The 15,321-nt window shown below is 37.0% G+C and overlaps 3 protein-coding genes across 3 annotated transcripts; 1 reads left to right on the plus strand and 2 right to left on the minus strand.

The window, feature by feature from the left end:
- Positions 1–6,609: 6,609 nt before the first annotated feature.
- LOC124348700 (probable phospholipid-transporting ATPase IA) lies at positions 6,610–7,238 on the plus strand. Its single transcript, XM_046798973.1, has 3 exons — positions 6,610–6,841; positions 6,910–7,144; positions 7,205–7,238. Exons 1-3 carry the CDS (start codon positions 6,610–6,612, stop codon positions 7,236–7,238), a joined length of 501 nt encoding a protein of 166 aa, XP_046654929.1.
- A 2,858-nt stretch (positions 7,239–10,096) lies between these two features.
- Positions 10,097–10,867, minus strand: LOC124348701 (E3 ubiquitin-protein ligase lubel-like). Its single transcript, XM_046798974.1, has 4 exons — positions 10,679–10,867; positions 10,447–10,595; positions 10,162–10,336; positions 10,097–10,117 (listed from the first exon to the last, which is right to left on the minus strand). The coding sequence occupies exons 1-4, from the start codon at positions 10,865–10,867 to the stop codon at positions 10,097–10,099; spliced, it is 534 nt and encodes a 177-aa protein (XP_046654930.1).
- Positions 10,868–11,229: 362 nt separating this feature from the next.
- LOC124348702 (E3 ubiquitin-protein ligase lubel-like) lies at positions 11,230–12,499 on the minus strand. The gene is made up of 5 exons (XM_046798976.1): positions 12,439–12,499; positions 12,011–12,234; positions 11,728–11,925; positions 11,386–11,664; positions 11,230–11,325 (listed from the first exon to the last, which is right to left on the minus strand). The coding sequence occupies exons 1-5, from the start codon at positions 12,497–12,499 to the stop codon at positions 11,230–11,232; spliced, it is 858 nt and encodes a 285-aa protein (XP_046654932.1).
- Positions 12,500–15,321: the final 2,822 nt, after the last annotated feature.

Consider the following 15,321-nt stretch of genomic DNA (forward strand, 5'->3'; position numbering starts at 1 on the left):
CGGATGGCTACGCTAAAAAGTGTGGATTAATGCCGTGGTAGGTCTGCTGAAATTTCTAGCACCTGTTGCTTCCTGGAGTGTGTTTTTAGACGGATGAAGCCAATTGATTGTAGACCTAATCATCGGCGATTATCCTAGTTAACTCAGGGTAAACGGTAAAAAGTTTCAATATTTTTCGTTTCGCCAATTTGCAACGCGTAATAGGAATTGAGCTAGTAAGAAAATGCTGATCAAGGCCGCTTAGCCTAAAGGCTTAGCCAACACAGGGGGGGGGGGGTTTGGGGGCTCAAAATCAAAGAGTTTTTAATTTTTTTTGCTCGCCCACTGGAACGTTACCACTCACGGATTTGGTGCGCATGGTCTTGGCTTGGAAAGGTGGGTGTAAACAACTCTATGCGTCTGTTGCCACGCCCTCGTTGTCTGCGAGTTGCAGCGTCAAATTATGCGATTAGGCCTTATTTTAACCAGTGCATCGCCCACCACTGAATTCCGGAAATTCGTGGTAGAATTAGAAAATTGTGTAGTGTCTTGTTAGTATCTTACACCAGTAATTCGTCCGATAAATTGACCTCCAAAAACAAGAGAATTGACGAAAATAATTGATACTCTCAATATCTGTCCGTCTGAACCCCGAAGCTGTCGGGATCTTTCATCTGATTGCTGACTCGTTGATGTGGGCCACCGCTCAAAATAATAATGCCGTTCGACGTCATTTGGAGCTACCGTGACTGGTACACCAGTGAAAACTCTGGGCCGAACGGGTGATCTCCTTCAATTAGGTTCTTGTGGTCGTCTAGTAGAATAGAAGAATCCAAGGTAGATTTGGGGCAGAATGTCATGCAATCACCTGAAGGATATCTCTTTTAACTGTGATGACCAAAGTTTGACTGCTGTCAAGGTCACTTTGACGTCCGATTAGAATAAATTTAAATTCTCTCGTTCGAAAGGAAGAAATTGGCTTTGCTAAGTCTAAAAACTTACGAAAAGGAATCTTTCGATACTCTCTTTTCTTCTCTTCTTTTTGGTGTCAATATTGGTGTTGAAGTCAAACGTGCGGGGGTAGAAAATCGCGGCTAAGATGGGGTAGCAGAGAAGTCCCTGTTTTCTTTATCTTTTAGGGCGGTCACTACCCATTTAGACAATTTCCTCTACCTGAAGGATTCAAGCTTGAGTCAGACGAGCTAGTCAACGTCGAAGAGCCTTCTTCTGACATGTTTGCTGTATGAGTGCAGGAGAGATCTGAATATGGAATAAGAGGAGATAACACCAAGTGGCTGCTTCCCATTGTTTTATTTTATTTTTGTTTGCTTAGAAACAGCTGAATATACAAGGTCAACACTATATAGTTATTGTCGAACAACCACGGACAATACAACAAGACCTCAGTGGCCCGGGTACTTTGGGCCTCTGCCTCCGCCTTCTTCTAAGTATATTTGGATATTCTCAACAGGGTTCAGTAACATTTACATTCAATATTGTGCTGCCTTATTTTGGATTAGCGTAAATTTTAAATTTATCAGCACAACTCATCATCCCAGAACATTACTAGTGTGGAAGAGAGAGGAAATCGCACGATCGTTGAAGCTGGTTGCAACCATCTACTACATGCTTAACATTTTCTTCTGGGAATTCCGTGGAAAAGCAATTACCTGTGCTGTCAACACTCGAAATCACATAAGTATTAATACCATCTCATCAATTACTCTATATAAAATATTGCGTGGCCCAAGACAAAATGTCTCTCATCTGCAGATTCCTGGATCCATCGCGTTCATTTATCATTCCTAAAGCTACCGACGGAAACTTGACTCGAAAAGCATCATATTTTTTATGGGTATGCATATGCAATCACTCAAAAGTACTACCATTTTTTGAATTACGTTGGAAGAAAACAAATTAAATCCTTAGAGATGTGTTTCTTGATGAATTGAAATAACAAATCAGTTTTTTCAATAGAATTCACAAATTTTATAGTTTTTAATTTTTTCCCACCTACAGCTGAAAAACATTCATCGTCTAATATTGGTATGGATGAAACACCGTTACTCATATTAAGAGGGAGTTTGAAACTTTATTTTAAGACGTTCAACCTAAGCAATCTTACGTTTCGACTCAAGCTGGCAATTCTGTGACCGAAACTTCAGTAAAAAATGCAATTGCAGCTACAAAGCCAGATAATTGAATAAGGGTTTTTCACACATTTACAGCATTGATTACCGAGAAAAATTCTAGCCAGTATTGAACTATCACTCATTTTTATTCGCTTCCAAATATTTCGAGATAATCAAACTTGGCATGAAGCCTTCATTTCCGTAACTGATGAGGGAACTTACTTCCAACAATTGAAAGGTTTTGTCGGTTCAGAAAAATAAATTTTAGTCTGTCGTCTACATAAGTTCTGATGTAGACTAAAGCAAGCATCCAGAGTATGTAACGCCATATTTTATACTTTCTTCGTAGAGTGTGGTTTACGCCTGAGCACTGTTGAGGCCTGACATTTTCCTGGAACACGTCGTCAAAAGAAAATGGAAGAAAGCTCTACCGATTGCCATACAGAGAGGCTATAGAAAACCTCATGTATTTGGTGCGTGCCTCTCGGCTAGATATATCCTTCGCTCTTCGACAGATTTTCCCATTTCTGAGAAAATCCAGGAGCAGATCATTGGTAAATAGTACCTGAAAAATCTAGTAGTAGATCGTTAATCAGTAGTACCTTGCTTACCTCAAGAGGTGACAATGAACTAAGACATTCGCTATGGCCCAACTTAGAACGGTCTCTATGCTATGGCTCACGACTCTGACTATGAATGTAATCCAAATAATTCTCTGCAATCAACTTCCGGATTTTTTTTCCCTACTTCATCGAGAATGAATAGTCTGAAGTAGTCGCCAGCAATCTTGCTATTTTCTCCAACTCATTCTATTCAGTTAAGAACTTCTGGAACAAGAATGAATAAAATTCTTCCATTGAAGATACTCCAATGCGTTGCTGCTCAATGTTGTCTTACCTTTCAAGAAGAGAATTTCTTTAACATTGTTGAAGCTAATATCAATGGATCTTCCTCTGAATGCATTCATTATAGTTATCCTGTGTGATATATGTCTCAGGGAGTAGTGATGATGGATGACAAGAAACAATTTCTTTGTTGTTCTCAATTCTAAATTCCAATTAAATAACAATGGGAAAAAACTATGTGTATTAATTTTATAAAGGGAAAAAGCATAAAGTAAGAAACAAGAGCATGATTATACTATTTTATTTTCACGGAGTTTAATTTATTACAAAGGCATCACTTACACTCGTTTCAGATGCTATAAATAAATCTTAATTGTTTTCAGGTCTTCTAAAACATTGCAGGAGTAAACCAAATTTCGACCATTTTTAAGATTGTTTGGATCGACTAGCTTTTATAAAAGAACCATCTAGAGTGATTTTGAAAGCTTGTTGGATGTGAGAAACGAATTGTTTGGTTTTCAGTACTTTGCATATAAATGTAAATCTTCCCTCGCGACAAACTATGTTAAAAATGATTGCAAACGTTATCTTTTGGGGATTTTAAATTAAAATAAGTACAAATAATACTGATTCTTGAAGAGGGTCTTTGCATTTATAAGAGATCAGGTGGAAATAAAAAACATTTGAATCAGTTTTGTACGCAGATTCTCATGGTATTTTTTTTTAATTTTAAAATTATTATTTCGGGGCGAAGGCTTATCTCTCTTCAAAGTGGTGATAGGCTCCTCCCACGTTAAAACTGATCTTCGCCATTTTTGGTGGACAGTCCTGGAAATGAAGACACTTCTTACCGAAATAACGTAAAATTTGGGATGTTTCAAATTTTTAAAATTAGAAGTCTAAGTTTTTTTATGTAGAAACATGAAGAACCACAAATGTTTGGTACCTAAATGTACTGGTGGTCTAAGGAATAATGCGTAACTTAAGTTTTTACAATATCCCAGATATGTTGAAAAAATGAAAGTAAGGTTCATTGCATTAGGTCTAGAAACCAGAAAGCTGTAATTTCTCTCCAGAAATGTGCGATAAATATTTTTAGGTAACTATTTTGAAAATTAGACTGAGTAAAACGTTTTTCAATCACATCTTTAGTTTGAAATTTGAAAGAATATAATAAATTCAAAAATGGTATCGGATATCTGAAACTGAAACCCAATGTAGTACCTCATCGCAATATCTCAGAAGCCAATAAAAATTTTATGTTGTCATAAAAAAATTCCAAGTTATCAGTAATTAATTCATTGATTGCTACACAGAAGTAGTACAGTACTACAGAAGTAGTTAGTATAGATGGAGTTACTTCGGATTACTGACCGGATGACTCCTTCGTGCATCACTTCGGGGGGTAATCCACAAAATACGGGACAAATATGTAGTTTGTTCAATATTTTGGTGTTATGAAGACCATACAGCCACGAGTAATGCTTCGAAAGCTAAACGTTCTCCATAGCTGCAGACTGCTCGTTGTCCTTGTGAGACGGCGTACAGTAAAAAATTTGAATAATATTTTTTTTTGATTTCGCTATGAATTCCCAAGCAAGGCCGACATTTTCTGAAGCCGATTTGCCGATTTGGTGGCTTGCTAAATTATCTGCAAATTCGATGGAAAGCCTTCACCTCAATTTCTACACCAACATCAAGTAGTTTTAATTCATCAATAATTTGCCTCAACTTGTGGTGTTTGAATAGAAACACTAAGTTTGTTAAAAACAAAAAATGGAAAGAATTAACTCTCCACGAACGATGTTTGAAAGGCAAATTTCTAACTGAAAAATATATATTAACCAACTTATGGTATGGTTATAGCTACCTATTGGATTACACATTTGCACTTCATTAAGGTACAATATTATCTAGAATGCTCTGGAACCACGTTGAAACCAAGTTGACGATTTTTAATAGGAGCCATCTTCCTATGTAAAATATATAATTGATATTTACGAAGTTTAAAAATTAAATGATGCTTAATAGCCAGCAACCAGAGTCATGAGAGATCAGTGGTTATTCCATAATTCCACTTTATGCATCTTTAGTGTTTATTAGTTGTAGGTTAATCATAAAAAGGTAAAATAATTTTACTGTCTGACAGTAACTTTGTCTTTATCTAGTTTTATGCCGACCAAAATCTTGTGGAATCACTATGGAAAAACTGTTATTGGCATGATGAGGCTGAATCTTTTATTAAAAACCTGAATTTGATTATATTGGTATGTAACGATGCCCAACTTGTCTCTGATCTTTTTTCCTCCTCCCAACCTCAAACTCATTTTGAAATCAAACCTAAAGAAGTTGATCGTTTCGTTGGATTTCATATTACTCGTGACCGGACCAACCGTAAATTGTATGTGCAACCATCGTATGTTGCAAATCTTTTGTTCGCATTTAATATGCAAACTTGTGATGCAGTTAGCACCCCAGCTGACTCAAATAGTCGCCTAACTGTTTCTCAACATCCTTTGAATTCATTGAAGAAATATACTTATCGTACTGCTGTGGGAGCTGTCATTCATTTATGTGTGACCCGTCTGACATTAATTTTGCTGTTGGCCAAACATTCGTCCAAGACAAATCCAACAAAAACGCTGTTAATAGTATTTTGGCATATGTATAGGGTTCAGAAAGCTATGGGATCTGTTTCGGTAGCAACAACAACAACACTCTTGTTGCCTTTTGTTACGCTGACAATGAGGGAGACACAATTATACGCCAGTCTACTACTGGTTATGTTGTCATGTTAAACGGTGAACCGGTGACTTGAGGAAGCCGACAACAGCAGTGTGTTTCTCTGTCCACAACAGAAGCGGGGTATGTTAAAGCATAAGAGACAACAAGAAAAGTAGCCTGGTTGCGAAACTTATTTCAAGATATTGGTATTGTCCAGAAAACGGCAACAGTAAGCTTTATCACGCGATGCTTTCGAAATCTCTCGTAAATCAATATCTGTGCTTTCTATTCCAGGCCCAAATTCTTCAAAAGACTGACATTTACCCTTTCCAACAATCAGAGAAATCCCGGAGCCTAAGTACGGAACCTTGAATTGATAAATTTATCCTAATTTTGTTTTCCAGTTTACGGTTAAGGGAGGAGTGTTGATGTAGCCAGTCTTGCAACGAGCGGCTCAAAGTTTGTGCGGCACACCTCCCAAGCTCAAACTTTTGAGTGGCGCACAGCTCAACTAAGTTTGAGCGTGGGAGGTGCGCCGCACAAACAAGTTTAAACTGTGAACGCTCAATCTTCCGCTTAGACGCATCAGCCAATCAGTGCAACCATGTCTCTCCCCCTCTCTACCGTCCTGCCTACAACCCTCTTTTGCCCTAAGGGCCAAAAGGGGGAACACGAAAAGGGTGATCTGGATGAAGGTCACGTCGTCCACAAAAATGGATTGGTGCGTTTTTAATGGGGGGAGTTTATCTCAACTATGAAGATATATTACTTGGGGAAATAATAATTAAAAAATAAATAAAAATACTGCTAGAATCAGCGTGAAAAACTGATTTGAATTATATTGATTTCCACCTGATCCATTATTACATTCAAAGACCCTGAAGAGCCAATTCATTCTATACTCTTTCTATAAGAATATAACCCTTTACATGATCGAGCTCTGGTTCGCGTACTACTCTGCCTGGTCCGGCCAGATCCTCTTAGAGCGATGGGCCATTGGTCTTTACAACATACTGTTCACTGGTGGGGCACCTTTAGCCCTGGGACTGTTTGACTGGCGTTGCACTGCCATTGTTTCCTACAATTACCCGAAACTCTACAAACCCTCACAGGCAGCCCAGTATTTCAATGGCAAGGTTTTCTGGTACTGGATGTCTAATGGTATTCTCGCTCATAAATTTTTTTCCGCTCAGATGAGATGTGATGTAAATTTTTATTTTCCCTTATAGCTATGATCCATTCCGCGTTGTTGTTTTGGCTACCGCTGATGGCCTTTGATGAAGGCATTATCTTAACCAATGGTATGGATGGAAGCTACGTCATTCTGGGCAACATCATCTACACTTATGTTGTGGTCACGGTCTGCCTCAAGGCCGCACTGGATACTTACTCGTGGACGTGGTTTTCCACATTGGCTTACGGAGGATCGGTTTTGGCGTGGATTCTCTTTTTAGCGATTTACAGGTAAAACCATTTTACTAATGTCAAGTTTATTCGATTGACTCTAATGGCTTTCTTTTATAGAGTAGCTTGGTTTGCTGGCCCGGCTAACCACTGATTGCGGATGCCGACATGGCCGGTATTTCCCACTTGATCCTGTCCTCGCCCGTCTTCTGGATGGGATTGATCCTGGTCCCAGGAGTTGTCCTTCTCCCCGACTTTTTCATCAAATGGTACAAATTGATCCACGTGATCCTGCGAAATTTTTTAACTAACATTTTTATGTTTTTGTTGTTCCAGCGTTTGGAAAACCATTTCCGAGTCAGACACTGACAGCGTGCGAGTAGAAGAGATATATCTGCAGCGTCAGCAGAGATCCGAAAACAAAAAGAACGAAAAGAAAAACAAAAAAGACGAACGAAAGAAAGAAAAGAAAAAAAAACGAACAAACAAACAACGTTCAAGAAGAACACTCCAGAGACTCCGCATAGTGTAAAATTTATTCTATTATTTTATGTGAATGACTTGAGTTGTTTGAGGTCGACCAGTTAGTGCGAAGCGTTCGCAATGTGTTCCGGTGGCCGAACGCCTCGTCGGACGGAGCCCCTTTTTCTTAAAAATTAATTAATATAAAAATTGCTCATTGTGTCCATTTGTTTTGCTTTTGTTCATGTTTTTTAAGTTAATACAGATAATCATTCTTCGTACAATTATTCAGGTCAGCGCCCTCATTTGTTTTTGGTTTTTACACAATATAAAATTTATATCTTTCCTACCTAAAGTTTGGGAATCCGCGCGAAACGTTCCAAAAAATCGAATTTTGTTGGATTTTGACGAATTTTTTTTGCCGTAGCCATTATGGGTAGCATTAAGCTGATTTTTTTCAAATTTTTCCTACCAAGAGAAGGGTAGGTTTAAAATGGATCCCTATGTTTGGGAACACTCTATAGAGCTTCATGCAAATTAGGGTACTTCATACAAACTAGGGTATTAGGGTAATGAAGAGCTTCACAAGCTGAACAACAGTCTCCATTTTCAGAATTAATTTTATGACTTGTTCTAGTTAGTTGTTAAAGCATTACCAGGAGTCTGCTGTGATGTTTGGCAATAATGAAATTTGAAAAAAATTGAAAATAAAATATAGCAAGAGGCTTTTAATTTCCTAATTTTAAATTGAATGCAGAAATTTTGTTCTAGTGAAATTCACAAGATTGCAGTGCTTGTTTTGTGGTCTAAAATCTGCGAAACGCCAAAGGATTTACAAGCTGGAATCATTTTAGCGAATTCTCCATCCACATTGACTAGTTATATGCACAAAATTTTGAATTTAAACTAGCGAGGATTAAATAATCTCGTACTGCTATTTAAAATATAACGTAACGAACATGTCGATTATGTAACAGACAGTGACATCAATGTTTTGTTTTGTTTTTCTGCACATCAAGCCATAGCCATCTGTGGGTAGGGAACTGTACTTTGCCAAATTATTGATCGACGGAAATATAAAAAGACGGTGGAATTGGAAAATAATTGAGAAATGCATAACACTGAATGCAAAAACGATAAAAATCTTATCGGGGGAATTTAACTTGTTTTGTTTCATGCTGGTGCCAGTCTGTGATGGTCCGCTTGGTGTCAAGTTGTTTTCCGTTAGGTTTTGGTTGGCATGATTAATTGATGGTTGTATTAAATTTTTTAATCAGAATATAATTTATTTGAAAATATTAAATATGAATTTAAAAATATTAAAAATGAATTTGAAAATTCATCTTTCATACTTTATAATAGAATAAACAAATATAGGTAATAAAAAACACATTTGATTTGTTTTTTTTGGCGCGATTTTCAAAAAAATCCGAATTTCAATTACTAATTTAACATTTAAAAATTGCCTCATCTAGATGAATTAGGTATTTAAGGATAGAGAAATAAATAAAGCTTAAAAGTAATCAATTTTTTGACACATTGATTTGTAATTTTATAGATTATGAACCAAAAACCCCTATTTTTACTATACCCCCGAGAAGCGATCAACCCTAGCAAACCTTGCAGGGAATCTTAAGACCCTTTACTAAACACCACCGTTTCTTCCAAGAGAATGGGAAAGCGCGAGAGTGTACCTTTCCTATTATATCGTGATAAAACCATCAATTTCAGACTGCAAGTTTCCCCGATGTTTAGAAGTCAGATTTTTAATAGCGTGTGAGGCCCTAAAATTTTTTCGCTTATTTCTCCGCTTATTTCAGTGCGACACCTAGTAGTAAAAATTTGTATTTCTTATAACTTTGCTTTTTTCATTCTAATTTCCAAACGTCAACTTAAACAAAATCAAATGTTCTGTCTGCTTTTTTTCTGTTTAAACAGTATAACAAGAATAGCATCATACTGTCATACATTCAAAAATCAATAGAATAGTGTATAATTGAAATCGCTTGTACTTTGTAATGAACTGTAAATTTTTAAGAAATAAAATTTAAATTTTGAACTTGAATGTTCAGTTTCAGACATTTTGTTTTTATTTTTCAAGTTAAGCAAGAGAAGAGGTAATCATAAGACAAATAGACAAAAATGAAAAACAATTATGATTACTGAATTTTTCAGTGTGTCATTCATTAAATCACAATATCACCAGTATTTTACAATCTTGTCAGATTGTCACTTTTAAGAACAGTAACATTCGAAGTGTTGTCAGTCAAATTCAAACGTCTTGGAGAGAAAATCAGACTTCCTTGGCTGAAAAGTCTTTCAACTGATTAAACATTGTAACGATGATGAAATTCCAATAAAAATTAAAAATATAAATATATTGAAAACAGAAATGTTGTAGTGTAAATTTTTTTTACCAATAGCAACGTAGTTATCAAAGTCAGATTGTTTGAGAATATGCTGAATAGTTGGAACACGATGAATAATTCCAATGTTATCTTTACTAGTCATCTTGCTAACAGCCAATTTCCACTTCTCTTCATGTTTGAGTTAATTGTTGGGATTATGTGCCTAGTGAAACAAAAAACAAAAACAAATAACAAATTCAATGATACCTCAAGTAGTCTACGGCGGTATGACACAAGAGGTGCGTTCGGTGGAAGATTCCGAGATGGCCGCCGAATGCTGGCCGTTTGTATTAACGTTTCAAGTTCATCTGAGCTAAAGATATCCAAGGGATCCACATCGTTTTTCGTGATCAAGGCCGCAAGGTATTCCACATAATGGAGCCTTATTTCAGTCCAATCACCCGCAGAGATTTTATTTCAGAAAACATCCTCTCCCACCAGTAAAATTGTCTTTCTTATGTAATTCAACTTGCCCAGCTATTAGCGTCTCACCTGCAAAGTTCAGCCTGCCCTTCTTTAACTTCGTTGGAACAGACATCATCGACCAATCCTTCTGATGTTTCTCGCTGCAGTTGGACAACGCACTGTTTAGGTCCTTCTGTTGAATCATGTGGCTCAGTCATGAATGGAACTCCATGTTCCTAATAAACCAAGCAGCAATGAAAAATACAAATATTTTGTGTAAACTCAAATGGTTCTCAGCGATATATAGCTTCCACCATACCGTCAAAAGCTTTTGGAGATCCCGCGGCTCCTTGTCTCGTAGATAGACAATTTTGAGGGTGATGGGCGTGCAATCCAAGTTTGTCACAAAATGGCCCAACTCCACACCGGGAACCCATAAAAAACTGCCGGTCGCACCCAGAACAAAATTCTGTTGCGGGATTTTGTAATAAATTATTAAAAGTTTCATTGCTTTTATGGACGTATAACCCCAACCCCATTTGCACTGAGTGCAAGTGAAGTGCATGCATCCTCAACGAGTTAGTGAAAACTGGAAACGGCATTGTGGACAACGTATTCCCTTCTCTGCCAAATGTTTAGCCAGTCTAAATTTAATTTAAATGATGAAATGAGTTAGTTTATAGCTATCAGAAATTTGGTTTATCAATTTATCAATGTACCCTTCGGCTTGATATTCCGGGTCGTTAGCTTCTTTCCACTCGGCAAATTTTTCGCAAGTCAAACCTTCGTGTTGTTTCTCCCACTAGTGAGAGATAAAACAAAATCCAAATTTATTATATAGTAAGTGCCATTTGCTTCAAGGCGATTTACTTATTGGCTTACGGCAAGTTGCGCAAGTAACGGCTCGACAATCTGGACATATATTATTCGCTTTTGACGTGGATTTGCGATAAACCCAGATGAACACTACCAAAAATTTCACCACAGCGTTAGAATGGAAAAAGATAAAAAGATTTTTTTTTTTACCTTATTGCACCACTTAAAGTTCGGATCCTTGGCCAAAGTGCGGTCACGCAATTTACGCTGAAAGAGTTCGTGAATATCGTGCGGTACGATTCCCTTAAGCATTATGTCCAGATGAGTGAAATAGTCCATCGCTAATTCATCGTCCTCAGCAAGATTTGCTGGCTCGGAACAAAACGGACATACAGCATCCACGATCGTTCGATCACGAATTTGTGTGGAAAAATAAGTCTGTGCGCATCCTCGGCAACATCGATGAGTGCAATGAAGCATAGAAACCATCTAGGAGACATTTCAAATTCACGATGGAGTCACCAACTTCTTCAGTTGATTTGTTAATATTACCTCCTTGACACCGTATTTACTAGCGCATAACTCGCAATCCTGTTGTAAATAAGATATAGCCATGTAGAGCGAACCGCATTCGTTAGCTGCATAAATCGATTCGTCCTCGTCAAACTTCAGATCCATAAGTCTAGCAGCAAGTTCAGCTTTTTCGTAAGACACTGCTTTACCCTCTGCCAGCAATTGACGGACCTTGTGCTGTTGAAGAAAACAGAATGTCAAGTTATTTTAGAGTAAACAAATGCGGACGGAAATAGAAATCAATCGTGGGAGAGAAAGTTACCTCATAGGGAGCGGGGACAGCTTCGGTTGTGTTCTTGGTTGTTGTCGTTACCTCTCTGTTCATAACCTGATTTAGTTTCGAAGAGATAATCTGAACGGCTGGTGCTTTGGCGTTTTGCCTCTCTGGAAAATCTTCTTCGATAACCTGCTGCACATGTCGCTCAAAAATATCAGTGCTAAACGGCCGTTGTACATCTTCGACCGACTCATGGTCGTCACTGATAACTATAATTTAAAAAACAATAGTTTACCAGATAATGACGTTTTCCATTGCCTCTTTAACTATTCTTGATTTTCAGATATTTTGGAGTCCTTGTTGGTTTTTTGCTTACAACCTTTAAAGAGGCATTTGTACAAACTAGCTTGTTTGTTTGTTGATTTTTTGAGCTTGTTTGTAAACAGGCGAAAAAGATTCCAGATAAATATGACCATTGGGAGCTACCCATAATGGCTTAGACATGTGGTCTAGTTCTTCACTAAAAGAAGCCATTTCTTTTGCGTATATATCCTTAATAACTTGTTATGATGGGTGATCGAAATAAACTTAGTACGGGAATCACAAGGATCATTCCCTTCACGTTACTATCACTATCTATCAAGTGAGACTCAGAACTTAAAAAGTTAGAACTTCTTTTCTAGTCGCTACTTAGGGTAAAAAAACGAATCCGGACAGCATCTCGGATACTCGAATGCCGGACAAAAAAGTATATTTTTTCATTTTACAATTATAAAAAACGAAGAAATTCTAACGAAAACTAATGAATGATTTTCAAAATATGGCAGAGAATACGCAATAAAGCCAAAGGGCATCTAACAATACGCTGTATTAATTGAGAAATCATGAATTGAAATATCCCAATTTTGCTTACGGCTGAAAATTTTGGCTCTGTGTTGTCAGTTAGTAAAAAATTTTACGGGATAAGGAATTTCTAAGGTTAAAACTAGGAAAATTGCTTAAATAATTATATCAATCGATAGAGAATTGATCAATCTACAATATTATATAAGGTTTTGTTATTATTTTAAAGAATTTTCTTAAAGATCAATGAAAATAGAAAAACAGACCAAAATGCGATTGTGAAGCTGACGCGTCGTAAAAGTCAACAACTTTCGCATAAACGAGTAAAAATCAACTCCTTACTTCTTATATGCTGCTGCTTGTTGTGGAGTGGAAACGCAAGACATCATCGACAGCTTGAAAAAAGTTAGCAAAACTGTTGTCCCTGATGGAATCGTAAAATACATACAGATCTGAACACTCACATATGGAAAAATTTCATTAGTTTTGAAGAACAATTGCTATTTTGTTGAGACTCAATATCAAGATGTTCTAACAGAACTGTTGGGAGTAATCGAAGAATGCCAAGTTGAAATGGATAAAGGCAACCAAAATGAATCTTCTCTTCAAATATTTGAAATAAATTAAGACAAAATTTGAGACTTTCAACAGCAATGCTTCCAGATGGATTACCGTTTGATAGTGGAATATGATTTTCGTAACGACACTCAAAAACAGCACATTAACATTGAGTTGAAACCAGCAGCATTAGATTTAATACGTCCTTACCAGAAAGATTGTCTCCTTAAAACCTTTGCACATGATCGTGCTCACTCTGGGCTCATTTGTTTTCCTTGTGTAGCTGGTAGAAGTTTGGTTGGTGTAGCTGCGTGTTGTAAAGTGCATAAAATGGCTCTAATTCTGTGCAGTTCTGAATTGGTAGTCGAGTATTGGAAAGCCCAGTTCAAGATGTGGTCTATTGCTGATAATGGTAATAGTTAAATTATTCATATTTTTTATCCTCGCTTGAAATACAAATAGCAAATGCTTCTTTCCATTTCAGGTATGATCTGTCGTTTCACATTAAATGCTAACGATAATCCTTTAGCTAGTAAAATCCTGATCACAACCTATAAAATGATTATACATCAGAATAGTTGTTCGTCTATGGAATTCAGAAGAATAATGTGGCTGCAGCAGCAGGAATGGGGTATTATGGTTTTCGACGAAGTGCACGCTATTTCAACTGACATGCTTGACAGTGTCTTGACAATTGTTCAGGCTCCTTGCAATCTCGGTTTGATAACACTCTCGTCCGAAAAGTTGGTATTTTATTTTGTGTATATGCTGTAATTTACCTATCGATCTGATCAATTATTATTTCTTTAAGAGATTAAGGATTTGAACATTTTGATTGGACCAAAGTTGTACGAAGCATGGTAACTATGTGTTGATTTCAAAGGCCCCGGGTTGGATTTTTACTCCCTCCATTTGTCTAATTACCCCTCCATGCTGTCTCCCACTCTTCCAATGTCTGTGTGTTTACATAATATAATGTAAACTAACACAACTACTAACTAAATCTCACAAAGTAGGGCTTCATAATAAAATATATCATCTACGCACACTCAAATATCTTTGAGGGAAGACTCAAATCGCAAATTAGGAAAATTAGGGACAATTAGTAAAGAAGCCTACGGAGAGGACAGACAGATCTGAACGTATTGAGACAGAGAACAAACGATCCCAACAGGCGTCGGGTTGAGTGCACGCTTAATATCCCACCTATAAAAACGGATAGCAAAAGTTATCTCTTAAAATAGATAAGAAATATTGATTCATTAACATACTACAGCCTCCAGCAGTGGTTATCGTTGTTCTTGTTGCTGTGAGCGTCAGGCGTTATGTCATTGTAGGATATCATGCGGCTTTTTTTTTACCTCGACTAAAATACCCCCGAACGCTAAAACCATGGTGACAGAGCTGAGCTTGACGAGGAAGTTCTCTGGCTTCTAGTTGTCCTCTGGTTCAGTATTGGTCGTCCTTATCTTTTTCTATTGTTTGCAACAAAATCTATAAAAACGGGGATAAAAATCTAGAAGAATTAAAAAAAGGCCAACAGCAACTAAAATACCTTCTGTCCTGTAAAATTTGACATATTTTAATCCACTGTTTTGCGACAGCACGATCACCCGACATCAATAGGAATTTCCTGTTGACTTTCACTCAGTAATGAACTCTGAAGTGAAAAGAAATAGTTAAAAATATGGACATTTATCAATTTAATCTGAAAGATATATAACCTGGATTATCAATAAGTGTGAATGTTTCGCCATCTCGAACTTTCGCGAAATAATGAAGGCTAGCAGATTATCCGGTTGGCACACTGTAGGAAATCCACAAAACTCAGTATCTGCTGCATCAGATAGTCTGTGAAGGAGTTTGTTGGCATCATTTAAAGAAAAGCAAAAGAAGAGGACGAAATAAGAAAATTATTGAATATTTCCGATTTCTCTCATCACAAAATGTATCTA

The sequence above is a fragment of the Daphnia pulicaria genome, chromosome 7 (assembly GCF_021234035.1).
Source record: "Daphnia pulicaria isolate SC F1-1A chromosome 7, SC_F0-13Bv2, whole genome shotgun sequence".
In the NCBI taxonomy this organism is placed as follows: Eukaryota; Metazoa; Arthropoda; class Branchiopoda; order Diplostraca; family Daphniidae; genus Daphnia; species Daphnia pulicaria.

Coding starts and splice junctions, on each gene's coding strand:
- LOC124348700 (XM_046798973.1), top strand. CDS start 6,610: ATGATCGAGCTCTGGTTCGCGTACTACTCTGCCTGGTCCGGCCAGATC. Junction 6,842..6,909: donor CTGGTACTGGATGTCTAATG/GTATTCTCGCTC, acceptor TTTCCCTTATAG/CTATGATCCATTCCGCGTTG. Junction 7,145..7,204: donor CTCTTTTTAGCGATTTACAG/GTAAAACCATTT, acceptor TTTCTTTTATAG/AGTAGCTTGGTTTGCTGGCC.
- LOC124348701 (XM_046798974.1), bottom strand. CDS start 10,867: ATGAAACTTTTAATAATTTATTACAAAATCCCGCAACAGAATTTTGTT. Junction 10,337..10,446: donor GGGCAGGCTGAACTTTGCAG/GTGAGACGCTAA, acceptor GACTGAAATAAG/GCTCCATTATGTGGAATACC. Junction 10,118..10,161: donor ACCGCCGTAGACTACTTGAG/GTATCATTGAAT, acceptor TTGTTTCACTAG/GCACATAATCCCAACAATTA.
- LOC124348702 (XM_046798976.1), bottom strand. CDS start 12,499: ATGGCTTCTTTTAGTGAAGAACTAGACCACATGTCTAAGCCATTATGG. Junction 11,926..12,010: donor CTGTCCCCGCTCCCTATGAG/GTAACTTTCTCT, acceptor TTTCTTCAACAG/CACAAGGTCCGTCAATTGCT. Junction 11,326..11,385: donor ACTTTAAGTGGTGCAATAAG/GTAAAAAAAAAA, acceptor AATTTTTGGTAG/TGTTCATCTGGGTTTATCGC.